Here is a 26,328-nt window from a genome sequence, read left to right on the forward strand (position 1 = left end):
TAGGGTTATGTACGAGGCACTCTTTTAAGTGACACAAACCTCATATCATTTGTACAACCTGTAAAATAGCTATTATTATCCTTATTTTCAGAGAAAGAAACAAGAGGCAAACAAGTATAAACAACTTTCTCCAAGGTCACACAGTAAATGATTCAGAGTATTTTGAACCTAACAGCCTGATTCCAGAGTCCATGCTCTTAACTATCAAACTAAACTGCTTCTCTAGAACCTATCTTGTTTGCCCATCAATCCAGAAGAAACCTTGATCCATGCATGCTAAGGATAGTAAAATCCAAAACGTTAATTCATTTTTCTAGCATCAACCTCTGCCAATACTGGGTACATAATTATTTTCTTCATATTTTCAATTACACTTACATTTAAAAATTTTTTCAATGTTTATTTTTGAGAGAGACAGATCGTGAGTGGGGGAGGGGCAGAGAGAGAGAGGAAGACACAGGATCCGAAGCAGGCTCCAGGCTCTGAGCTATCAGCACAGAGCCCAACGTGGGGCTCAAATTCGTGAACCATGAAATTGTGACCTGTGAATTGTGATGTAGGACACCTAACTGAGCCACTCAGGTGCTCCTATACTTATTAATTTTTTAAATGTATATTTGAGAGAATGAGAGAAAATAAAAGCCCATGCGAGCATGCGGCAGGGCGGGGCAGAGAGAGAATGAGAATCCCAAGTAGGCTCTGTGCTAACAGTGCGAGTTCAATCTCATGAACCTGGAGATCATGACCTGTGCTGAAATCAGAAGTCAGCCACTTAAGTGACTCAGCCACCCAGACACCTGTATTTTTAAGTAGGCCTCATGCCCAGCACTGAGCCAAATGCAGGGCTCAAACCCAGGACCCTCAGATCAAGACCCAAGTGGAGATTTAAGTAGGATGCCCAACTGACTGAGCCACCCAGGTGCCCCAACAATTACACTTATTAATACCACAAAACTTACAATATTTGTATATGTTTTTATAAGATTTTCTTTTAATTTCTTAGTCATCTCTATATCCAACATGGGGCTCACAACTCACAACCCTAAGATCAAGAGTAACATGTTCTACTGACTGAACCAGCCAGGTACCCCTGGTAAGATATTCTGTAAGTGTCTTTTATACATCTATTTTTGTCTTTCCCCAGAAGACAGAAACAGTATCTAACTTCTTTTGTATCCCTTCCACAATATGGCAATCATCAGGGAGAACTTTCCTAAGAAATTCTAATTATTATTATTCAAAATGCTCCCTTACATCCTATAGTAAAAGAACACAGTTAAGACACTACATCCTCCTCTTATAAGAAAGCATAATCAAGACTCTTTATACTTTTTTTGTACTACCACCAGGAAACTTATCTAAAGGAAAAGTTTCCAAATTTGTGTATCAGAACTGTCTGTCATGTGTAAAGGTGGAAAGCATTCAAATAGTATACACTTTAAAACTCCTCAAATGACTGTCAATCTAAGATGGATTTGTAAATTTCTACTCTAAACTGGGGGATTCATCTAATACATATTTACCTGAACAGGGTGGAGTACATTAAGCCCTTAATAAATACTGAATTCCCATTAACTATGTCCTACAAGTACATTCTACAACCCACCCACCAACTCTTACATTGTATCTGCAAGTAATGCAGTCTATTATTTACTCAAAGTTCTACATAGTTATAAATGTGTATTTAATTGAATTATTTGTCACTGCTGGACAATCTTTCCTGTTATATGTGTTCATTTTGTGGTGAAACCTACAATCCTAGACTAGAAATTGGCATTTTTTTATATAGCAATTATAGAAACATCTGAATTGATACCTTCTATTTAATAGGGTCTATGTAAATATCGTATTTATTTACTTTTTAAGTAAGCTTTATACCCAACATGAGGCCTGAATTCACAACCTGGGGATAAAGAGTTGCATGCTTTACTGACTAAGCCAACCAGGTGTCCCTATAAATTGAAATTTAAAGCATACTCACACCAATCTTTTCTTCTATAAGTTGCCGTGCATAGTCTATTTGCTGTGGAGTGCCACGGATTGTAAATAATTTCATATTAGGATCTGCATTAGGTGGAGGATTTCTCTGAAGTTCTATTCTTGCACCAGACTGCTGGCTTATGCTTTTTATGGTTTCACCTCCTAAAATCAAAACACAGTAATTTTTCTAAAGAGTCAAAGGATACAAAAAGAACTTTTTAAAAGAAAATGACCACAACTAAAAGGGCCATTAAGAAAAAAGTTTAGAGCAGTATCCCATCTGCCAATATTCTATTAGAATTTTCCATTTATTCTACACTTAAAATCAAATTGTATAAAGCATCTCATGCTTCTAAAATACATTCAAGTTTCAAGACAACTTAGCATGTCTGTACCTAACCTTAATATCAACTGTAACAACAACAAAAAGTAACTCATCAAAATATTTGGTTCAAATAAATTGCTTTTACAAGTAACGTAACACTTATTAAAAGTCCTAAACTTTAAAAAGATGTAAGGAAAAAGCAAATGGCACAAAAACATCAAACCACTTTTTGGGTCAAAACAAGTTTCTTACACTAATACACTATTGGTCCACCCTCTAGAAGCCAATGTTTTTCAAATCCCATTCTTTTTATGTGCATATAAGGCCCTCATTTATGTTTTTGTTACAAACCAACATAAAATAGAGCCAAAGAAAAATCCTTGCTACTGATTTACAAGAGAAATAGCATCCAGAAAAATCAGGTCATGTGTTAACATTTTTACCCACACATTAAGACATTATTTAAAATACATTGCCTTTTCCTATTATTAATCCAGTTTTCCCTGTTGGTACAATGAAATTAAATTCCTGTAGTCCACCAGGTGGTCCCATGTTCCAGTTGCCTTGACCTCTACCTCTTCCTCGGCCACCAGGTCCAGGTCCACCAGGATTACCAGCCTAAGGGAAACACAAAGAAAAAAATAAAAGTCAGCACAGAAGAATATTCTTCTTTCCATGGTGAAGTCACTACATGTCTATTTTCCTAAACCAGAAATTTAAAGAAGCTGAGAGATGACTTGGCCCAAATAATCAAATACTACCCACTGCTTGTTCTTTTTACACTAGGATGAATAAGACTGTACTTATGTAGCTGCCTTTCTGTTCCAAGATGTCTACCTCAAAGTTACCTTTCTAGCTATTAACAAAGCATTATCAGACAGATTCTGACATAAAACTAAAGGGGAAGGGGGACACTTTCAGGCTTTCAAGAAAATAGATACTTTTGTGGAGCCTGATGCAGGGTTTTATCTTACAAACCATGAGATCATGAACTGAGCCGAAATCAAGAGTCAGATGCTTGACTGACTGACCCACTCATGCATCCTGGAAAATATTTTTTAAATGAAAACAAAATAATGAAAATAGTAACATCTGTCAAACCTGAACACTTCGAAGGAGGTCTGTAATAATTTCTGCAGCGTGTTGACATCGGTCTGGAGGTCCTGTTATTTGTGCTATTCTATCAGGTGTTGTTCCATCATCTTCAAAATAAAAAACCAAAATGGATTTAGCAACAAATGGACGTCAAAACAAATTGCTACCAACACCTAGAAAATTAAATATGTATACTCACCTGGCTTAAACTGAATTCGAACACCAGCATCATTTTGTATTTTTTTAATCATCTCTCCATTTCTTCCTATTACAATGCCAACAGCAAATCTTGGAATGGGGACCTTATACAAAGAAGACTACATATTATGAAAGCCATTTCCTGAAAATTAATCTACCTCAAATCATTAAAGTAAAAACAGCACTATGCTCTGATATGCCATCAAATAGGGTAATGAGATACAAGTTATACATTCTACACTCTAAGGCAGAAACAGGGTGAGGGGATACAATGTTAGAGATGGCTTTGTAACACACAACAGAAAAAACACATATTTATCAACCAGTATACAACCATTTGTGAATGGGTATTTTTACTTACATCTATCCCTTCATTTCCACCTATTCTTGACCCATACTCATTTCGAACTTCTCTGAAACCACCTTGATCACGAATTAACTCTAACACCATTTCCTTGGCTTGCTGAAGTAGGGGGGGGAAAAAAATCACCCAATTTAGAAAGTATGTCTCAAAACACTGTAATTACTCATACATGTTTTGCCCATTCCGCCCCCAAATCCTTCTTTGTAAAATATAAACTTAAGTTTACTTGAACTTTGTATGGGTCTCCTGTAATCCTAAGAGGTTTGTCAGCACCAGTGTTCTGAGGTCCATCTTGAATCATAACCATTTTAACTCCAGCCCGCTCCTGTTACAGAAATCACAAGTATTAACAAAAGGGGAGTGGAAGGAAACAGGCTTCAAAATAGATGAAAAGTAGTCATTTTACAAACATAATAATACCTGAAGTTGTTTAATAGTTTCTCCCCCCTTTCCAATAACTAATCCTGCTTTGCTAGCTGGAATCATTATTTCTTGAACTGCATTTCCTGGTCCATCACCATGGTGGAAGCCAGGGGCTGGTCTTCCCTTTTCTACAATCTGGTCCAGTAACCGTTTTGCCGATCTGTTAACAAATAAAGAGTCAAAGAGTAAGTTACAGCATAATCAAAACCTTAACGCAAACAGAGAAATACAAAATAATATGATCAGGTACTTCCATTCTAATTCAGGTTTAGGGGGCTTAACACTAATTTAACAAAATTTTTTTATTAAAACATTTTTTTTTCAACATTTATTCATTTTTTGAGAGATAGACACAGCGTGAGCAGGGGAGGGACACAGAGGGAGACAGACACAGGATCTGGGCTGTCAGCACAGAGCCCAACGCGGGTCTTAAACCCTGCTTCGGATTCTGTGTCTCCCTCTCACTGCCCCTCCCCCCCTCACACCTCTGTCTTTTTCTCTCAAAAGTAAATAAACATTAAAAAAAATGAAATGAGAAAGGTGGCAAGTGAGTCAGGCCTTGATAAAAACACTTTTACTCTAAGTGGTGAAGCATTAGAGGATCTGAGCAAAGTAGGGATATGAACTGATTCACGTTTTAAAAAGATCACTATGGCTATACTAGCATAAGGATATACTACTGCTGAACAAGGCTAAAAAGAATGGAAACATATTGAAATATAGGCAAATGATGTCACAGACAAGGTGACAGTATAGAAGTGGCAAGAAGAGGCTAGATTCCAAATCAATTATGAAGAAAAATGACCCAAGAGTTCCTTATGGATAAATTGAGGCATGAGAAAAAATTAAAACAGAGTTGCCATTCACTGAGATGAGTAAGAGGAATAAAAGACAAAGCAGGCTGGGAATGGGATGGAAAACAATTTCCCCTTTATAACAATCTGATGTTTGAGATGTCTAGTAGACATTCAAGCAGAGATACTAAGTAAGCAGCTCGACAGGAATCTAGAATTTAGAAAAAGAGAGCAACACTGAAGTTAAAAATTTAAGAGTACATAAAATTTATGATATCTAAAATTATATATTAAATGAAATTTAATGGAGTAAATGAAGTACTCTAAGGAGCACATATAGATCTATTTTAGGAGGACTGAATTTGGGGGCACTTTCACAACAAAAGGTCAGAAATATAAAGCAGGACAACCAAGAATGACTGAGAAAGGGCAGCCAGGGAGCTGGTGATTTCTAGGAAGATTGTTCACTGTGTCAAACAATGTTGATAGGTGGAATGATGAAGAATCCATTTGTGATCTCAGAAAGAACAATTTCAATAGAACCACGGGAATAAAACTGATTCATACATGTTCAAGAAAAAATGAAAACAGAGGCAGATGATACCGCAAATAGAGCTACCGCTTTTTAGTTTTGTTGTATAAGGAAGCAGAGAAATATAAATGTGGGGTTCAAGGACGGTTTTTGTCAAGATGAAGGAATTTTCAAGCATGTTTATATGTTGTTAGAAATTATCTAGAAAATGGGAAAATTAATAGCGCAGAACAAAGTTGGCTCAAATGTATGGGCAATATCCTCTGGTAGGAAGGATACACTGGCCTCAGGCATAGGATTTCATACTTACTGGACAGATTCAGGTGTTCCAGTTAACATACAAGACCTTTCTGGAAGGCCACCACTGTCTACAATTAAAAACAACACCAAACAAATTTTAGGTCAAGAGAAGATTAACAGCATCATTCACTAGCTACTGACAAAAACATGCTAGTTTTCTAGTCATTTTGAAAACAGCAAGAGAGTAACATTACCAGGAGCTATCTGTATTTTGCATCCAGATTCTTGTTGTATGCGTGAGATCTGTTCACCTCCTCTGCCAATTACTAGTAAGAAAAAAGAACATTAGTTGCTAAAAGACTATAGAGTATGTTTTGATTGTTGTCAAAGCTTTAAAAATTAGGTTACTTACTAAATCCAACCATTCCATCTGGAACTTTGTATTCTTCTGTCATTACAGACCTGCTAAAAAACAACAAAAACTAACATTTTCCTTCAAAGAAAGAAGCTCTGTTTACACATAAAAGGTAACCCACGAACAAAAAATCGAAGTCTAAAGGCTTAAACTAGGTTTTCAGGCACATATTCATAGTCAAAATACAGCTTGAGTAGTTCAAGTCAGAATCAACACATCAAGTCAGAAGGTATGGTAGATGAACAGTCTAAAGGCATGAACTACAAAGGAGTTAGGGTGGAGTTCAGGTAATGTTATCTTAGTGATTATTCACTTTAGTTCTTCTAAAATATGGCTAACTCCACCCATCCTTCCAAATTATAAATGTATCTCACTCAAAAGGTAAAATTATCCTTCTGTATCACCTTCTTAAATGGAGGGAAATTAATTCTTATATGCAAAATAAAATGCAGACACATACTCGTTATACACTAACTTGGTTGTGTTTTCACCAACAGTTAAACTAAAATTTGCAAAGAACTCTTGAAAAAGCATTTCACTATACCTTTGCTGCTGATGCATCGGTGGTAACTGTGTTCCAAAAGCTACCAAAAAATCAAATAAAAATAAAATGAAAACTAAGTTCCCCCCATATTTAATACAATTATATCCAACAATTCTAAAATCTTTCCTCAATACACACAGTATCTTTAAGAGAGTAAAATTTTATGCAGAATACTTAAATCAACATTGACAGTGGTCAAGAAAGTCACTGTAATGGCAGAGATCATGAGCAATGACATAGGGAAAAAACCGTCCTTTCTCAAGGGGTGCAAGCTTAAGTTAAAAATGGAATTATAAAATAAATTGAATACAAAACAATTTAGCAACCAAATCTTATTAATATATACCCGGCCATAATTGAAGTGGGAGATTATAAAGACATGAAATACATATTTACAAAGCTATTCACGGCCTTACACTAACTCCAAAGATACGCAACAAAAAACAGGAACAAAACCCTCGTATTAAATTCCAGTTACTTTAGCTTTTGACCCAATTTAAAATACTTACAGTCATTTTGAGGAGCAACTTTCTTAGCATCTGGTTGATCTGCAAAATTAAGAGCTTTTTAACTTTTTGCCAATAAGTACAAATACAAGACTTAGCTAACCCGTGCCCAAGTAAGAATAAATATCAATGTAAACACTTATTGAAATAGCTGAGGGTAATTATCATTTGAACCAAAAAGTGCCAATACTTATCCCAGACTCTTAATAATCAAAAGAAACATTACATTTCTTTAATTCTTTTCATGTTTAAAAGATGCACAGACATTAAAAAAAAATTCTTTTTGATTGTATCAAATCACTGACCTTAATGTATGTTAAGCACTTTAGAATGATACAAGACAAAGTACTTAGGTCCATTACTAGCAAAATATCACATGCTAAAGGCTAATGATGCTTCCCACTGTAGGAACTGAAGACTGGAAGAAAAACAGAACCTATCAGAACGTGAAAATTTGACATATCAAAAGTTGAGTGTATCTGACAGTGACCACAAGGCTATGCAAAATAAATAAAAAAAATCACATTACAAGGCAATCTCAATCTAAACTATTCTATTGCTCCTAACCAAACATTTCACGGCATAAACTTCAGCAGAAAAACTCAAAGCAACTACATGACTACCTTCATCTACATCCTTTACACAGATGAATACAATGCATACCTTAGAATAGACAACCTACATCTGAAAGTACTACATTTTCCTCCCCCCTTCAAACTTAAATGTTTAAACATCAGAATGTTGTGCAGCAAAAATTCAGACACATAATCCAAGAAATATTTGTGTCCATTTAAGAATCCACTGGTTTATTTCACGTTTACATACTAAACACAGGTAATAAATAAAAATTCCTGCCTTTAAAAGGAGAGGGCATTCCCTCCCAGTGTGTTGTACTGCTCGGACTTGTCCAAGAGCCATCTACACATAAAATAAAAAGAATACATTACATACAACATCTGAAGCATCATTAGCTCATTTTTTTGTATATCAAAACCTCACTATAAATGTGAAAGACACTTAAATAAAAGAAAACCAAGTACACCTGGTCAAAAGCTACAAATACATTCTATAGGCTCATTCAGAATCCTCCTTAAAAAAAAAAAAGTTAAATAAATAAAATGGCAAAAAGAAAATGTATCAAAATTCAGGTATCAAATCTAAAACAAAAAAATACTTGCAGACTTCTAAGTTCAGAAGCTTCAACAATTATGTTAAAAAAAAAAAAACAAAGCACTGTAAATCTACTGTTTTAAGCCACATTTTGAGTTAAACCTGAAACACAAAACAAGGTACTGAAACAAAAAAAGTAACATAAAAAAAAAAGGTATAACCTGCAACACACTAGAGTAGCAAGCTATAGCAACATCAACCTTTAAAGTGAAATCTGAAATAGTAAAATAATGAAAACATAGCATATAAAGATTAATTCACGTATGAAGAAAAAAACCCAGTGAAACGTCTTCTAAACATTTTATATTTTTGTTCTTTTCAGTATGTTAACAAGTTGTCTGTGCAAACTGTCAATCTGGCACAATCCTAAAAAAAAGAAAATGTTGTTTTCTACTAAGACAAAACTTGCTGATTAGCTCAAAATTTTACCTACCTTGTCTAAGGTCTTTTCCCCCCTTTCCTTCTGAGGCCAATATAAACCTTACAATTTTAGGAACCTTATTATAAAAGTAATGTTTCAATAAAGAACATGCAAAAAATATTAAAAACCGCCTTCAACTAAACTGTGTGTAAAACAATTAAAATACTTATGACTACAACTTACCTCCGTCTTCCAAAGGTCTTTTTTGTCCCCCATAACCATAGTCATTTGAATTCAGTGATGTACCAGCATCACCTCCAATTTTTGCTGCAATCTTAAAAAACAAAAGCACACAATCATTAAGAATAACATTGTAACTACTATACACTACTCAGTGCCAAATTTCTTCATAAATTTCCTACTACACATATATGCTAAATATCTAACACATAAGTAAATTAATTTGGAAAAGAAATTAAAATTACAGATCAATGTATTAATACACTTAATAACCTCAATGAGTTAACAAATAATCATCATCTGGAATTAAGCTTCTGATAAATCTCTGTTAAGAACAAGTAATCAATCAGCAATCTCCAGAATCCAATGACCAAATAAATAGCTTTGAGGAAAATCTAGGTCTTAATTCTTCTCCATGGCTCTCTCCCATGACTCTTCAAAAAGTGTGCCGTGGGCACAGAGAATGTGAACACCTTATGGGACTTCAAAGCTGTGTTGCCCAATAAGGTAAATGCTAGTAGCTACATATGGTTATTGAGTACTTAAAAAGTGGCTAGTCCAAATTGAAATGTATTTAAATGTTAAATACATAATGGATACTGAAAACTTGAAACAAACATAAAGAACCGAAAGCATCTTAATTTTTTAAAAAATTATGGGTCGCCTGGGTGGCTCAGTTGGTTAAGCGGCCGGCTTTGGCTCAGGTCATGATCTCATGGTCTGTGAGTTCGAGCCCCGCGTCGGGCTCTGGGCTGACAGCTCAGAGCCTGGAGCCTGTTTCAGATTCTGTGTCTCCCTCTTTCTGACCCTCCCCCGTTCATGCTCTGTCTCTCTCGGTCTCAAAAATAAATAAACGTTAAAAAAAATTTTTTTTTAAAAATAAAAAATTAGACACATGCTAAAATGGTAATATTTTGGGTACGTTGCATTAAATAAAGTATGTGACTTGCATTGTATTTCTATCAGACAATCTTGTTCTGTAGAAACAGGGCGTGGGGAAAAGCTTGGAAAGCTGTACCTGTAAGAAAAGTCTCAGCTACAGAACCATAAATCATTTCAATCTTGAAGAATGGGGCAAATAATTGCTTGCACTTAAGTAAACAAACATCACATGAGACACACTAGCTTCAAGTCACAAGTAGGACACAACCAGTGGATATCGACTCCATTTTTCTATGAAAGGGGAAATGAAACTAGTATTAGTTTCTGAGTGTCAGCAGTAAGTCAAATTCCACACTATGTTTTATATTCATTTTGTCACTGAATCATCACAACACTATGAGGTAAGGATACTTAGGTAGAGATCCATTTTACAGTTGAAAAAATCTCGGGAACTTAACTCAGATTACATAGTCAATGGTGGAGATTCCCGATGATTTCTATACAGCTCCATGCTAATTAATTAATTACGATAAGGGGTGCCACCGAAAATGAGTGACAGGCTCATTGGAGTTCATTATATTAATCTGTTAATTTCAAGTATGTTTGAAATTTTCCATGATAAAAAAAATTACACAGAAAAACCAAACTTCTGGTGTCTAGAATTCCCCCAAAGAGACTGATAAGAAATGAAAAACCCAACTGCTTCATTACAGTTAGGAAACTATATTCAACGACTTGAGTCTTAAAATCCACTTACTTATCACTTGAGTCTAATATATGTTGTCAGTTACCATATGCCAACTGTACTTCCTAGGGTTTCTAGATTTCCCTTTTCCTCAGCTGTAAATGCAAACACTAACTCAAAGCATATCAGGACTAAATATTAAAATTCTTAATTTAAGAAAGGCTTTGTGGTTTGCCTGGCTGGCTCAGTCAGAGAAGCAATGGGGCTCTTGACCTCAGGGTCATGAGTTCGAGCCCCACATTGGGTAGAGATTACTCAAAATAAATAAATAAATAAATAAATAAATAAATAAATAATAAAACCTTTGAAATAAAATAAAAAAGGCTTTGGTCAATCTAACCTTCCTTAATCATCCTTTCACTTTCTCAAAAGCCTGTTCCTTGTCTTTGAGTATCTAATTAAAATCTTATTTCTTTTTCTGAAAAGCTTCTTCACCACATTTAAAAACAACTGCTTTTCTACCCTTAAGTTTTAAAAGCTTAACATCTGAATTGTTCCTTAGGAACTTAAAATACACTTCTGTGGCACTGATGAGCACTACAGTATTTCAGGCCGAGAGAAGACTGTAACTACTGTTAAGTACTACTGATGATAGGAAAATGGTTTAAGCTGTGATACCTTCTGATAAATCTCTGTAAGAACAGAGAAGTAATCAATCAGCAATCTTCTGCAGTTAGCTTTTGTAAATGCTGCAGAAGTTTGCAGAGCAGTACTTTCTTAAACTCCCTAAGAACTTCTACCTCCCTATTATTCACTGAATAGTTCTAAAACTATCCAAATGAAAATGGAAAAATGATACCTTGTTCACTCAAAATGTTACACCATCTCAAAAATTCAGAAACAATACAAAGACATTACAGAAAAGCTCTCAGTAAAAATACTACCATTTTTAATGACACAACATGGTCCTCTCCCACAACACAAGAATATTTTTAATCATCAAGCTTTGCTATCCTGTCACAAAATATAAAAAACAAAACACCCAATATGCAAGTACTGGTTTCCTTCCTTCCCTCCTTCTTAATGTTTATTTTATTTTTGAGACAGAGTGAGCAGGGGAGGTGCAGAGAGAGAGAGGGGGAGACAAAACCAAGCAGGCTCCATGCTGTCAGTGCAGAGCCCGATGCGGGGCTCGAACTCACCAGTCAAAACCAAGAGTTCAACATTTAACCGACTGAGCCACCCAAATGCCCCTAAAGTGCTAGTTTTCAGTTGAGATTAATGGTAACTGAAAAGTCAACAATTCTGTTTTGTAGAATTTTCATTGTATTCAAACAACATAATGCAATCTGAATCACTTTTACAATCATCAAGAAAGAGATTTCAAGAATAACTGAGTACTTAAAGACTAACAGCTGTTTAGAAGTGAAGGCATCAGAGCTGATAACCTTAACTTGAGATCTATCACTCATTTAGTGCCAGTCTGATTCACTTCTATCTTCACATAACCTCAAAGGGGGGAGAAAAAAAGGTAGAGAGATACATTTTGATTTCCCAGTGTTTCAGAGACAGAACTGATTATTTAATGTGGTCACCAAAATCCTAACCAAAGAATCCCAACCTCACCCTCTGGAGTTATAGCTTAAAATACACAAATATAAATCTCTCAAGTATACAGGTTAGAAACCCTAAACTAGAAAAGCAATCTGGTGCTCCTCTGCTGACGTTAGCTAAGAGAGTATCTTAAAAATCTGCAAATTTCACATTAAAAAATAAGCCATCTGGATTCTCTGGAAAAACGATTGGGCAGCTTGGTCTAAACTACCAGATGGCAAAACGAGCTAGGTAGGGACCAGGGATCCTCTTCACTTGTCCTGCATTAACAAAGACCTGTCCGATTAAAAATGTCAACAACATCCCCACTAGTACACAGCTCTCTGAGGGCAAGAAGCTATCCTTGTATCTCCTGGTCCTTCCAAGAACATGGCACACTATGCCAGACAAAGAAATCTAAGGTTAGATGGGGATTTTGGGAATATAATCCAGGATGCTTTTCATATAAATAAAAAAGTAGTTCAGATGTTAACCTAAACGTGTTCCTTCAGTCCAAGTACTCCTCCCTGTATTCCATTTATATAATCAGACAAACAGCTACAATGGACATACAAAGGCATCTTCAAATGTAATCGGAAGGGGAAATTCAACTCAAAAGCTAAATTTGGGAATCTCAGGTTTAAGGTCAGTTCTGTAAAGAAAAAATCAAATTATTACAAGAAGACATCTGTAAAGAATCATATTACAGCAAGGACATTGAGGCAGCTGACCTACTGGCATAAAAAGAGAGTATAAGAAATCCATAGTTTGAGGACAATTTCTGTATTTAAAAAAGGAGTCTAACTTAATCACGAAATTACAGATTAGCCAATTTTTAATTAAAGCATGGCAACCCAAAGTCTTTCAGAAGTTGTATCCACCTGTACTCACCTGATTTCCACCCTCTTTCCCCCAACCAACATTAGCCTCCAGTGACTTCCTTCATGGGTTCTTGTTATTCCAAAAACTCCCATACCTTTGCACACGCTGCTTCTTCACTGATCAAACTCTCACACATTCTTTAACGTCTTGCTTAAAATATCAGTCCTTTACTTTGGCAGTTAGGCACCCCACTCTTTGGTGTTGTGTACAGTGCCTGACTCAGCAGGAACTCTATAAATGTTTACAGAACAAGTGGATAAATTAACGGTGCCCATTTTTGTCTACTCCTCTCTGAAAGCATTAACAAATACTACTATTCATTTGCATTTGGTTCCTTGACTGTATCAACACTTCCTAGAAGGCAGAACTCCAATTCATACAGTAAAAAAAACCCTCTAGTATCTAAGTAGTGTGTGGCACAAATTAATTCAATACACTGGTTGAATAAAATTAGGTGAATTTTCTAATCCAATCTAATAAAACTCCAATAAGAGTGTCATTTAAAAAATGTTTCAGTAGCTATTCTAAAAATGTTCAGAAGTAATAGAATTCAAGTAAAGAAACTACAGAATTAGCATTAACGGTAACTTTTTGTTGACTGTCGAATATTTCTGATTATAAACCAGTATAGGTAAATTTTTATGTATAACGTGTTCACATTACTTAAAAAAGAGCTTATTATTACATTATTGCAGATTTTATGCAGTTTGACTCAAATGATACTTTAGTGAAAGTGGAGGATGAAAAGGGTTAACGAAGTGAACTCCTTAATGCAAACACAGCACAATATTAGTATCTGATTAGCGTTCACTTTAAACTCTAATCTAAAAACGTCTAGCACCTAATACGCATGTCATAACGAGAATAAGATTTTGCTTACATACAAACACATACCAACATCATAACATTTTAAGTTATAATTATGTTAAGGGACTACCTAATAAAGGTAAAGTTCAAACTAATAAGTCTTTACATTTCCTGGAGTAATTTTTTTTTTTTAACAGCTTCCCTTTGGGAAAGAACTGCCTTGAGGGCAAATGTACGCACCTACGTAATACAAAGAAGTGTGGTCAGTTTACGACTCTGAACAGAGAGGCAGATTCAAACTGAAACTTCGGGTATAATGGGCCTGAAGCCATTTTGAGAAATAAGGGGGAAGGACTGGTAGAACACTGACACGTAAATCCTGCTCTGAGGAAGGATTCCAACCTGGGATACTAGTATTCTCTGAAGCCTCTTCCTTGTAGATGTGAAAGTGAATGAAAGCGAAAAATTAATTTCGAGAGAGCTCGGATGAACTGGAAGCTGTGAAAACTGCTTTACTGACATAACCCTTCCTTACTATGGCTCTGGAGGACAAACCCTAGTCCTCTCTCAAACTCATTACCAGAACCTTCCATACTATTGTGTAAAACTACGCGCGCTTTATCCCATGGTGGAGGATGTTCATTCTGAGAGAAAGGAAATGCCAAGCTAACTCCTCGGAGAAGGAAGCGCGACTGCCGCAGAAGCTTAAGACCTAAAGCCATCTATGCCTAACGCGTTGGGGTTCTAAATGGCTTAAACACTAAGAAACACAAAATCGAGTTCCAGCCTCTAAACTGTATTACCAACATGGGAACCCTGAGTCTCCTCACATTTCAGAGCCCGGAAGGGCACTTCTTTCCTCTTCCTCATGCGCGAAGAAGTAGCGGCCTACTCAGCCAGCGGCCAATTACCGTGAGCGTTCGGAATCCCGCCGCACGGTCCAGACTTACCTGCCGTGCTCTCTGCAGCGCATCTTTGAAAGCATCGTTAACTCCTCCACCACCACCGCCGCCGCCTCCACCACCAGCTGAGCCAGAGGAAGGTGGAGGCACTGTTGAGTAGTCTGCCATGTCTACGCTACAGAGGCCGCTGCCGCTTCTTCGCAGAGATGTTCCCTCAGCCAACTGCTAAGAAAGAAAGAAAATGGCGGCCGTCGAGGCTGTATCACATTCTTGTGCGACCATCGTGCCGTAAAGGGGCGGAGACTGAAAGGAGAAAATCTCGCGATGTTTTGAAGCGACGCGCTGCTGTGGGGGTGGGGTTGAAAAAAACAAGGTGAAGCAGAGAGATGTCGCGAGAAGTGTGTCCACGATATCGCGAGAGTGAAGTTTATTTTTGGCGCCTCCTCTACGCGCATTCGCGTGTTGAGACTGTGTGGTTGTACTTCCGGGGTGGTGGGTAAGAGTGGCGCGGCGACCCCGGTTGGCTGGAGTTTCTGAAAACCTGAAGAAAAGGAGTAGTTGCTTTCTATTGGTTGCCGCCTCGGGGAGGGAGTGTGGGTGAATTTTCCTCCAAGGGTCCTTCCGTGTATCCATGGGAAAGTGGGTGACGTCGACGGGCGTTAGGACGACGCAACAGTATCTCGAGAGCGCCGCAACCAGGAGTGCGCCTGGGAGAAGCGTGCCCGGGACGCCACGCGGAGATGTTCCCGAAAACGTCCGCCCGGCCTAGCGGGATCTCGGCATGATTTTCAGGGTAGTAAAGTGTCCCTGTATTTTACTTCTAGATTGCCAGATCTTTTAGCTTTATCACAAGTGGGGATTAATTTAGGCTGGAGGCCTTTTAGTTCTTGAGCTGATTTCGACATCTTGTGTAAATAATGTGGATGAAGCTTTGAAGTTATGACTGCCCTGTTCTTTACCTTTAAAAAATATGACTGCTCCTAAAATTCTGTTGTAACCACACTTAGTAATCTAGTATTGTATGTGTCCGGGATCAGTTTTATTGAGATCTTATAAGAACAACATCAAATTCTTCTAACAATAGTTTGCCCCATCCCCTACCGGTAAGAACCCACATGTAATGTTCTGAATTGTCATCCCTGGACTAGATAGCTTTGTAAGTGTGTATATTTTGTTATCTGTTCCCAATTATCAGGTAACTTCAGGCCTTCCCGACATATGATGGCATGTAATTTACTGCAATATTAGTAGTAGTAGTTTCAGATTCATGGGGATGCTTCGGGAATCTTATTTAGGAGTCGACCGAAATGGTTTTTTACCCCGAATTCTTTTATTTTTAGAGAACAAAGACCTAGGTAAAATGAACTTTATCAACTTGGCATTTTGTGTTTTGTGAATTAGGTCTAGAAGAGTACTTTCCCCATTGCTAGTCTTAAGAGTAACTGGGAGAAATGTGTGCTGCTGTCTTACTGGTAACTAATGTGTGCACTTGTTCAAGGCCCCAAATAAGTCGGATCATTAGACAGTTATATGCATATAGCTACAATTGTGGCATCATTTTCCTCCAATGAAGCTTTTCTTACCATCTTAACGAGTTACACAGTTTTGATTATCTTTTTCAGTGTTCATAACTATCCTTTTAGATTTGGGTTGATGGGTGGGATTTCTATTTGGAAAAGCAGTGAATGTATTGGACTACAGATTTAAGTATAATGTAAAAAAAAAGACTGTAAAAGCGTTGTTGGGTGGTATTGCTAAACAAAATTTTTACAGTTGTTTTGAAAAAGATTATCCAACAAATGGCATTTATTAATCAATTGATTTCTTCATATTAATTAGACCTATTCCATCCTGATCAATGTAATGTAACCACAGAGTGATATAATTTACCCTCAAATAAACTTTATTTCAGACAGTATTAGTTGTCTCTAAATATTGAAAATAAGGGCCTCCATTTCTAGTTTATTTGTAGACTCTCCTGGAAAAATGGGTATTCTAGGATGGGACCCAGTTGAAATCAGTTTAGATAGGGATATCTTAACTTCAATACCATTTAGACTGTTTGATCAGATAACTCTATATTTTGTAATACTACTATCTAGTGTAATATGTTTAGCAGCCTTAGCCTCTACCCATAGATGCCAGTAACACCCCCCCACCCCCAGCCACAAACACACACACTCAGTTGTGAAAGTCAAAAATGTCTCCAGATAGGCAAAATCATCTCACATTGAGAACCACTAGTCAGCCTTCATTCCTGTGCCTGCCTCTCCATTGGGACGACCTATTTATCATACTTTTGAGGTATATTCCAAATTCTGTTAATTTCCATTTCCGCTCCCAAGTTACCATCACCTCCATCCTGGACTGTTATAGTATTCTGGTTGGTTTTTCTGCTTCTACCCTTACATGTCTACAGTTTGCTCTTTAATATTATGAAATTTCATACAGAAAAGTATGTAATATATGTGTAAGTTCTCAAAAGTGACAAGCAGCCATTTCCAATATTTTTGAAGCTCAAGCCTCTACTTGATGATTGTGTTGCAGTTGTTTATATAGCAGCTTGAATAATGTCTTTAAATCTTTTTTAATTAAAAAACTTTTTATTTTAGAGAGAGAGAATGAGTGGGGGAGGGGGCAGAGAGAGAAGGAGACACAGAATCTGAAGCAGGCTCCAGGCTCTAAGCTGTCAGCACAGAGCCCGATGCAGGGCTTGAACCCACAAACTGAGATCATGACCTGAGCCAAAGTTAGACACTCAACTGATTGAGCCACCCAGGTGCTCCTTGAATGATTCCTTTATAACATAAATCAGGTCATCTCACCTTTGTGTTCCTATTGCACTTTATTATTATTTTTTTTTACCTTTTAAAGAGAGTGCATGTGTGCACATGAAGGGGAGGGGCAGAGAGAGATGGAGAGAGAATCCCAAGCAAGCCCCTCACTGTCAGCACAGAGCCTGATGCGGGGTCTGAACCCATGAATCACGAAATCATGACCCAAGCTGAAATCCAGAGTTGGACGCCCAACTGACTGAGCCACTGAGGCACCCCTTCCTATTGCACTTTAAATCCTATACCCTGGAATAGTGTACAGGCTCCATATAATCAGGCCACTGTCTCTAAACATTCCTCCCTTTTATTCCACTTCACCCACCTTGCTGTCCAATATCATTCCTGCCTTTAGGATTCCTTTTTTTTCTGCCTGGTGTGGATGGTCTCGTAGACTTTCACATGGATAATCTGTCCTCGTCATTCAAGGCTCAGTTCAGATGTCACCTTAGTCCCTCTCTGACCTCTAGTTATGCCATTCTGCAATCACTATCCTATTACTTCTCTCTCTCTCTCTCTCTCTCTTCCCCCCCCAGCCCCTCTCCCTCACTTGCACTCTCTCTCTAAAAATTATATATAAATGTGTGTGTGTGTGTGTATATATATATATATATATATACGTGTTTACTTGTTTATTGTCTCTTTTCCTTTAGAATGTAAACTGGAGAGGGAGGACTTTGTCTACCTCTACCATTGACCTGTCCCTAATGTCTAGTCTTAGTGTTCTAGATATTTGCTGAATGAATAGAATATTGAAAAAAATCTGTCTCTACATTTTAGTTGATTTTGTTACCTTAGGCAAGTAATTTAGTTGCTGTGTCTCAGATTTCTCCTCTCCATTATGACAACTTGCTTTGCTATCCTCAAATGAGGTATCTGTGAGTTCTTCAGAAACCAGAAAGTGCTGTAAAGTGGAAATTAATATTATTAACATGTAATTCAGTTTCTGGCATCTTATCACGAAGGAAGGATAATCCATGTAAATTTTTTGGATTACAGCTATGTTCAAATCTTAGTTTTAGTAAAACCCAGAATCCTGCAAGAGCAACTGAGTTGTGGGAGAAATAACCAGTGACTTTTGATTAAGCTATATGTGAATTCTCAGTCTACACAATCGTTTTAAACCCATTTGTACTTTGCTAGTTATTCTAGGTAATTTCATTATAACTGATGAAATCAGGATTTTCTTTAAACTTTTTTTTTAATGTTTATTCATTTTTTTGAGAGACAGAGACAGAGCATGAGTGGGGGAGGGGCACAGAGAGAGGGAGACACAGAATCCAAAGCAAGTTCTAGGCTCTGAACTGCCAGCACAGAGCCTGATGCAGGGCTCGAACTCTCAAATTGTGAGATCATGACCTGAGCCGAAGTTGGACGCTTAACCGACTGAGCCACCCAGGTGCCCCTGAAATCAGGATTTTCTTAACTGAATTCATTTCCGTTTGCAATGTAACTTTTCTTAAAAGTGGGTATATCATCGCTAATCTAAAATTGGTTTATTGTGCTTTGAGAGATTAGCCAAATATTTGACTAGATTATATTTTATAGTCACACTTTTATCACAGAAATTGGTATTTCATATTTCATTCTTAGGATGAAGCAAAAGTTAGTGTCTGAATTTACAGAAGTCTAGCGGGGAGCATTTAGATTCACCAAATAACAGTGAAAAGATTAGCAAGCATAATAAAAGTTGGGCTATTAAATGTACTGGCAAGTTTCTTCATTTTACCTTCTGACTTACTGGTTACCAAATGACTGAGTGGCCTTTTTCTTAGTACAACTTTTCACTTTTGGAGTTGGTAAATCTGAAATATTAACAGATTCTTATTTTTAGCTATTATAGAAAAGTAGTCCATTATTGCTTTCTTTTTTTCTTTTCTTTTCTTTTTTTTAGTTTTTTATTTATTTTGAGAGAGAGAGGGACGGAGAGAATCCCAAGCAGGCCCCATGCTGTCAGCATGAGCCGTAATCAGGGCTCAAACTCATGAACTGCGAGATCATGACCTGAGCCAAAATTGGGAGTCGGATGCTTAACCAACTGAACCATCTGGGTGACCCCCATTATGGCTTTTTAACAGGCATTTTAGAGTGACAAAATTGTACAGGCTTCCTGCCTCACCTTTATGCCCATCACCTACCTCCTAACAACTCTTAGGCAGAAGGATCTGGTAACTTCATGCTATACTCTGTGTCATTTAACCAGGCCAGTATTTCCTCAGTATCATAGTCACAAAAGATTCAGTTTAGATGTGAGGAGGGAAGTGGCCACTTCAAATTAAACATACCAGGATGTAGTTAGGGTGTTTGTTCATTAGGCTGGTCATTGGTCTTAATGACTTTTATATCCCTTCTGACTGAGTTTCTAGAATTCTGTTTCAGACTAAGGTATGAATGGAAGCAGGATATATTTGCATCTTAGAGGACAAAGTTGTTAGCACAAATTGACTTTGGACCATTGTGGAGAACCAACAGCTTGACCAGTGTCTGAAACTGGAGGCAGCCCCAGATAGTGGAAAAGACTCTGGACTTGGTCCCAGAGGATCTGTGTTCAAATATAACCCCTGTGCCCTTTGGTAAGTCATACAACTTTTTCCTTTTACCAGCATACCAAAAAGAGGGCAATTACTCTGTTTCTGAAAAGTAGCCAACAGTAAAGGATAATAAAAAGTCTTACATAAACTTCTGAAAGGGAAAATAGAAGTCACTATGTGAAAACATATCCCCTTCCCCTCAGTTATTAGAAATTTCTTCTCTGATTTGGTTGCCAAATTTGATAGTGTGGTCCTGATTAAAGTACTGTAAGAAGACTGAAGAATGCTAGGATATTGCTCATAATCATTTGATTTGCCCTAAATCCAGCTTTTTATCATCCTTATCATTCTCACTTATCCATAACTGCAGAGCCCCCTTTTTGTCAGGTATCCTTCCTACCTCTTCCATTTTACTGTTGCTGATTGTTTCCATTTTTCCAGAAAATTCAAAGGGCCTCTTTAGTGTTTGGCTAGTCCAGAGCTCTCTAGGGATTCTTTTTTTTTTTCTTTTTAATGTTTATTTTTGAGGGAGAAAGTGCGAGTGGGGGAGGAGCAGAGAGAGAGGGACAGAGAATCCAAAATGGGCTCTGTGCTCATAGCAGAGAGCCCGATCCCGGGTGTGAACTCACAAAACTGTGAGATCATGCCTGAGCCGAAGTCGGACGCTTAACTGACTGAGCCACCCAGAAGCCTCTCAAATTTAGGGATTCTTATTTGTTATCATGTACTACATCATGGTAATAATAACATAATATCACTTATTTTTTATTTGGAATTCCCACTAGGTTGTAAGGTCTATGGCAGTAAGGGCTCTGTCTTTTCTGTGCCTTTACTGCATAGCATGCTCTAAAACATAGCAATAGCTAATAGTGGCTAGTACTATATACTGGGTCCTGTTCTAAGTGCTTTACTTGTATTTAATTCATTCTCATACGGCTCTATGAGATGCTATTAAAATCCATTTTGTTGCAGTACAGGTAAGTTAACCACCTTGCTCACGGTCACATGTTAGTGTTAGTGATTTGAACCCAGGCAGTCTGAGTTGAAAGAACGGAAGAATCTATTCAAAGTCAAGTAATGGGATATATATGTCTTTGTAATTTCTATGGTATGGTTCACAATTTAGTATTTCTCACTTGGATTTTAAAAATATGTATTTGCATTTGTTTCTATTAAGACATACGCTGAAGTTCTTCATGGGAAGGCAGATCTTAATGTAAGGTAATAAAAATGTTACAAAATCAAAGAACCCATGTATGTATAACATGATACAAGCTTGCTTTTCTGTATTGTTAATTGCATTGGATGGATTAGTAATATCCCTTACTAAAGTATATGTGGTGCTTTATGGGTGCCTGGGTGGCTCAGTCGGTTAAGCATCTGACTTTAGCTTAGGTCATGATCTCATGGTTCGTGAGTTTGAGCAATCAGTCTCTCTGCTGTCAGCACAGAGCCTGCTTAGGATCCTCTGTCCCCTTCTCTCTCTGCCCTCTGCCCCTCCCCCCCCCGCCGGTGTTTTCTTTCTCCCTCCCTCCCTCTCTTAAATAAACTATAGTGCTTTATGGTGTGTGTGTGTATGATGTATGTGTATACATACATATATATTTGGTATAATTAGTGTTATTTTTCAAAGAAATTTTACAGGGCGGTTTTGTTTTGTAATTCACACCACTAACTAGATTGTAAGCATCTTCAAGACAAGAATAGGATTGCTTAATTTTAATTTTTTCCCTGTATTACCACACAGCATCTATGATAGTGTTTTTACTCTTTGTCTGCATATTGGATTCCTCCACAAACTAGCCCCCCTCCCAAAAGAAGCATACCAAGAGTTTTAAAATCAGAGTCTTCTGAGAATTGAGGATAAAATTCTTCATAGTTCAGTCTTTTAGAACAATTAGTGTTTGAGACAAAGATTCTTTGTGAAAATAATATAAATTTTCTTTGCTCTTTAAGACCTCCTTCCGTGAAGGGGAAAGGCATATACTGTATGGGGGAAGAGGGAGGGGCTTGCTAAAGTACCATTCCCAACTTTACAGGGTTCTTCAAGTTTTATGAGAGAAGGACCATCCTTAACTGTATCATACAAAGGACTTCTTTGAATATAGATAATATTTGGCTAGTTGCTCACATCTTTTGGCAGCCAGTGTGTAAGCAGGATCTGTCCCTTGACCAGGATCATAGGAGATCTAGCACAGCATCATAAAATATATAAGAAATTGAATATCCATATTTAGCGAAAAAAATGTAGAGCTGACTGCCCTTGCTGATGAGCCATAATACTCCCAGCTTCCCCTTACTTTAGGGATAATTCTAGATTGAAATTTGGTACTCCTGACAGCATCTGTCTCAAAAAACTGGCCTTTACCACCCAGTTCCTGAGTGATTTTAGTTAATTCTATAGCATGCATTCCAATAACTTATAACAAAGCTGGTATATAATACTGCAGAATATAATATATAATAAAACTGCATAATGTATAATATATATGGTTTCTTTTTTTGACCTATGAAGCTTTTTTAAAATTTTATCTTAATTACAGTACAGTTAACATAGTGTGATATAAGTTTTCATAATTTACTTTGAATTGGTCCTCTACCTATTCCCTAAATGTACTTCCAAATCTGTGTCTGCAGCAACCTCCAAGACTCATCTTGCATGTTGCTTCAAAACCAAAATGTCTAAAATAAATTCACATTTACTGTTCTTATTCTCCCTTTATCTTGTGGCCAAAACATGTTTTTTTCCTTCCCTACTTAGATCATATATTTATACATCAGTTCCTTTCACTTCTGTTACATTTATCTTTTTCCATTAAAACTTAAGCCAAATAAAAATGAAAATTAAAAATCATCTTTTTTCATGAACCTTAACCTGACTAACCAATTCCATTGATCTTTTACTTAATTAAGTGTATTGGTTACAGGGGAGCTTTTCTAAACATGTTTAAGCTGAGCCCCAACCCCTACTCCCAGAGACTGATTTAATTGGTCTATTATCTCTGTGTGTGACAACTTCTTAAGTTGATCCTTAAAGCACAGCCCACACTTGAGAACCACTGAAATATAACTGAAGCCTACATGTTCATTAGACTTGCTTATTTTTGATGCCTTATAGTTTTTTCTCTAGTTTTCTAGAGAACTCAAGGTCTAAAAGCATTTTCTAATTTTGAACCCTATTTTTTTGTTGATTGAGGCTAGGGCAGTGTTTCTTAAAACAAAAGTATGTTTGAGAAACACCCTACATCATCTGGGGTGTTTTTTTTTTTTTTAAATGTAGATAGTTGGGCCCCACCTGGACCTAGTGAAAAATGTTTCAGGAAATCTACATTTCTTTCTTTTTTTTAATAAACATCATAGTTGATTATTCTGCTTATCAGAATGAAAACTGCCCTATTATGCAAAAAGTATTTAATAAATGTGGAATTTAGCTTAAATTTTGTTTCCCCAGCTAGACTAGTAAATGTTCTAAACACCGAGATCTTGTTCTCTGCTTTTCTGTCTGTGTAAGAGAGAGCTGGTCAAGGACTAGATCTTACTCTTTGGTTTACCCAGTATGGTTTGGTACTTTTATGTTGATAAAATCTTAATATCAAGTTGAATTGTTTGTTACCATATTAACCATTTTCATGCAAAACTAGAATTAAACAAATTGTTGAATATGTGGTTATGAATGTTGGGGGCCTTTGAGGCTATAGCATGGAAGTGTACCCTCACTCAACTTTTCTTAGACTTGCAGACTTGAAAAGACCTTGAAGATCATCTAGTCTGTTTCTTTCATTTTATGGTGGAGGAAATTGGGACCCAGATTGCTTGAGAGCCATACACAAAGTGACAAGATTAATGGCAGAGCCAAGACTAGATTACTAATCCAGCGCTCTTTATTTCATCAACAAACTCTGTGAAGCGGCAATGATTGGGTTAAGTTTCAGTTGAAGGTTTTCTGCTTCTTAAATACAAAGGGAAGAAGAATCTTTGCAGAACCAAAAACATCTTGATATTTGTAATGAGGACATCTTTTACTCACAATATTTACATTTTGAGATAGATTATTGAAAGAAAATGGATCTTTGCCAAAGAAATCCTTAACTGAAAATGGGTGGGTTTGAGATGTAAAGCCCACTTGGCATACAGTTTTGTTGTTGTTTTTTAGTGGAACTTTGCTTCTCTCTCCTGACATTTCCATGTCTCTATTTATAGCCAGTGATCTCTTTGGAATTTGCCTTCTGATTCTGTTTGTTCTTTTATGTTGCTTCATATTAACTGATATTCTCACTTCGTTTTTGTTAAATATATTTGAAAGGACTTGATAATGAAAAGAAGGAATTAAAATTTTTAGAAGCATCTGAAATTATTGTTTGTGATTTACCATAATCATTACTTATAACAGGTCATCTAATTGTAGTGCCTAATGATAGAAGTACTAACTTTTCAAGATAGAATAATAGTTTATTTTTTAAATTTAAAAACATATGAAAACTACAATACATTTCTTTTATCCAGGACAGGTAATAAATACTTGGATTCTTAACAACCTTGCTCTTTAATGATGATGTATTTGATACAAGTGAAGACCAAGAGATTTTTGCTTAGAGCCTTTAAAATGGTAAACTCCTTAAGTGTAGGAATTGTTTTATTTACCTTTGTGATTAAAATAATACCTGTCATCCATAGGTACTTACTTATTCAATTCAGGAAAAATGCTGGGCATTGTTCTTGGTGCTGGAGATACCTTAGTGAACAAAACAGACAAATATGCTTACCCTCAGGAAGCTTATTCTAGCAAGTGAATGTTGAAGGAAACCATGAATCACTACAAAGACTCCATCTTTGTTTTCAGATAGTTCTTTGCATCAGTCTAAAAAAGAATAATCTGGAGCCCCTGGCTGGCTCAGTCTGTGGAGAGTTTGGACTCTTGATCTCAAAGTTGTAAATTCATGCCCCACACTGGGTGTAGAGATTACTTAAAAATAAAATCCTAAGAATAATCTGTAGTTTATTAAACAATGGGGTGAAGAGTTGGAATGGAAGAAGTTTAATGATCAGATCATTCATTCATTAAACATTTACTTCTGAGTGTGAGTGTGTAAAATTACTTGAAATAATCACATAATTGCCAGTTATTGTCATCCTGATTCTCATTCGTGTTCTGTTTGCAACCCTGAGTAAAGGCCTCAGTTGCTAGCCAGGTCACATTCAGGGAACTTCATCTTAAATCAGATACTACTGAGTACTTCTGACTATGCTGGCCCGAAACTCCATATTCACCAAAGTTCTAGTCTTTTCATATTTCCCTTTTCTTTCAATCTCTATTACTTCCTGGCTTCAGTTTGCCAGTCACTTCAAGAATTCCCAACTCTCATTCCCCTTTTCTGTCAGTCGTGTCTACTCTTTATTTTTATTTATTTTTTTTAAATTTTTTTTTCAACATTTATTTACTTTTGGGACAGAGAGAGACAGAGCATGAACGGGGGAGGGGCAGAGAGAGAGGGAGACACAGAATCGGAAACAGGCTCCAGGCTCTGAGCCATCAGCCCAGAACCTGACACGGGGCTCGAACTCACGGACCGCGAGATCGTGACCTGGCTGAAGTCGGACGCTTACCCGACTGCGCCACCCAGGCGCCCCTCGTGTCTACTGTTTAATTCCACAACTCTTTTTTTTTTTTTTTTTAATTTTAGAGAGTGTGCACAAGTGGGGGTGAGGGGCAGAGAGAGAAAGAATCTCAAGCAGACTCCATCCTCAGCGCAGAGCCCAATGCAGGGCTTGATCCCATGACCCTGGGATCATGACCTGAGTCTAAATCAAGAGTTGAGCACTCAACTGACTGAGCCACCGGGCACCCCTAAATCTACAACTCTTTTTTTTGAGAGAGCATGAGTAGGGGAGAGACAGGAGAGAGAGAATCCTAAGCAAGCTCTGCACTGTCTACATGGAGCCCAACAGGGGATTGAACCCACAAACCATGAGATCATGATCTGAGCCGAAATCAAGTTAGATGCTTAATCAAATGAGTCACCCAGACACC

General features: G+C 37.1%; 2 protein-coding genes across 40 annotated transcripts in view; one reads left to right on the plus strand and one right to left on the minus strand.

Moving 5' to 3' along the window:
- Window positions 1–15,223, minus strand: part of FUBP1 (far upstream element binding protein 1) — a 51,667-nt gene extending 36,444 nt beyond the window's left edge. For 17 of the 37 annotated variants that reach the window (XR_008294977.1, XR_008294975.1, XR_008294978.1 and 14 more), the window contains exons 1-15: window positions 14,987–15,222; window positions 9,191–9,281; window positions 8,272–8,334; window positions 7,420–7,458; window positions 6,911–6,950; window positions 6,364–6,416; window positions 6,206–6,277; window positions 6,022–6,079; window positions 4,383–4,545; window positions 4,189–4,287; window positions 3,960–4,061; window positions 3,600–3,702; window positions 3,407–3,507; window positions 2,782–2,923; window positions 1,982–2,142 (exon numbers count right to left, since the gene is read on the minus strand). Coding sequence is in view for 25 of the 37 variants with exons in the window: in XM_053214276.1 (XP_053070251.1) it covers window positions 1,982–2,142; window positions 2,782–2,923; window positions 3,407–3,507; window positions 3,600–3,702; window positions 3,960–4,061; window positions 4,189–4,287; window positions 4,383–4,545; window positions 6,022–6,079; window positions 6,206–6,277; window positions 6,364–6,416; window positions 6,911–6,950; window positions 7,420–7,458; window positions 8,272–8,334; window positions 9,191–9,281; window positions 14,987–15,106 (1,407 nt within the window). In the remaining 12 variants the exon portion in view is untranslated. Of the gene's footprint in view, window positions 1–1,981; window positions 2,143–2,781; window positions 2,924–3,406; window positions 3,508–3,599; window positions 3,703–3,959; window positions 4,062–4,188; window positions 4,288–4,382; window positions 4,546–6,021; window positions 6,080–6,205; window positions 6,278–6,363; window positions 6,417–6,910; window positions 6,951–7,419; window positions 7,459–8,271; window positions 8,335–9,190; window positions 9,282–14,986 lie in introns of all 37 variants that reach the window. The other 20 variants (XM_053214272.1, XM_053214273.1, XM_027058804.2 and 17 more) reach the window with 11 other exon arrangements.
- Window positions 15,224–15,418: 195 nt separating this feature from the next.
- Window positions 15,419–26,328, plus strand: part of DNAJB4 (DnaJ heat shock protein family (Hsp40) member B4) — a 48,666-nt gene continuing 37,756 nt past the window's right edge. The window contains exons 1-2 of one of the 3 annotated variants that reach the window (XM_053214296.1): window positions 15,419–15,731; window positions 20,149–20,342. The gene's annotated coding sequence lies outside the window, so the exon portion shown is untranslated. The remainder of the gene's footprint in view (window positions 15,732–20,148; window positions 20,343–26,328) is intronic. The other 2 variants (XM_027058822.2, XM_015066280.3) reach the window with 2 other exon arrangements.

The sequence above is a fragment of the Acinonyx jubatus genome, chromosome C1 (genome assembly GCF_027475565.1).
Source record: "Acinonyx jubatus isolate Ajub_Pintada_27869175 chromosome C1, VMU_Ajub_asm_v1.0, whole genome shotgun sequence".
In the NCBI taxonomy this organism is placed as follows: Eukaryota; Metazoa; Chordata; class Mammalia; order Carnivora; family Felidae; genus Acinonyx; species Acinonyx jubatus.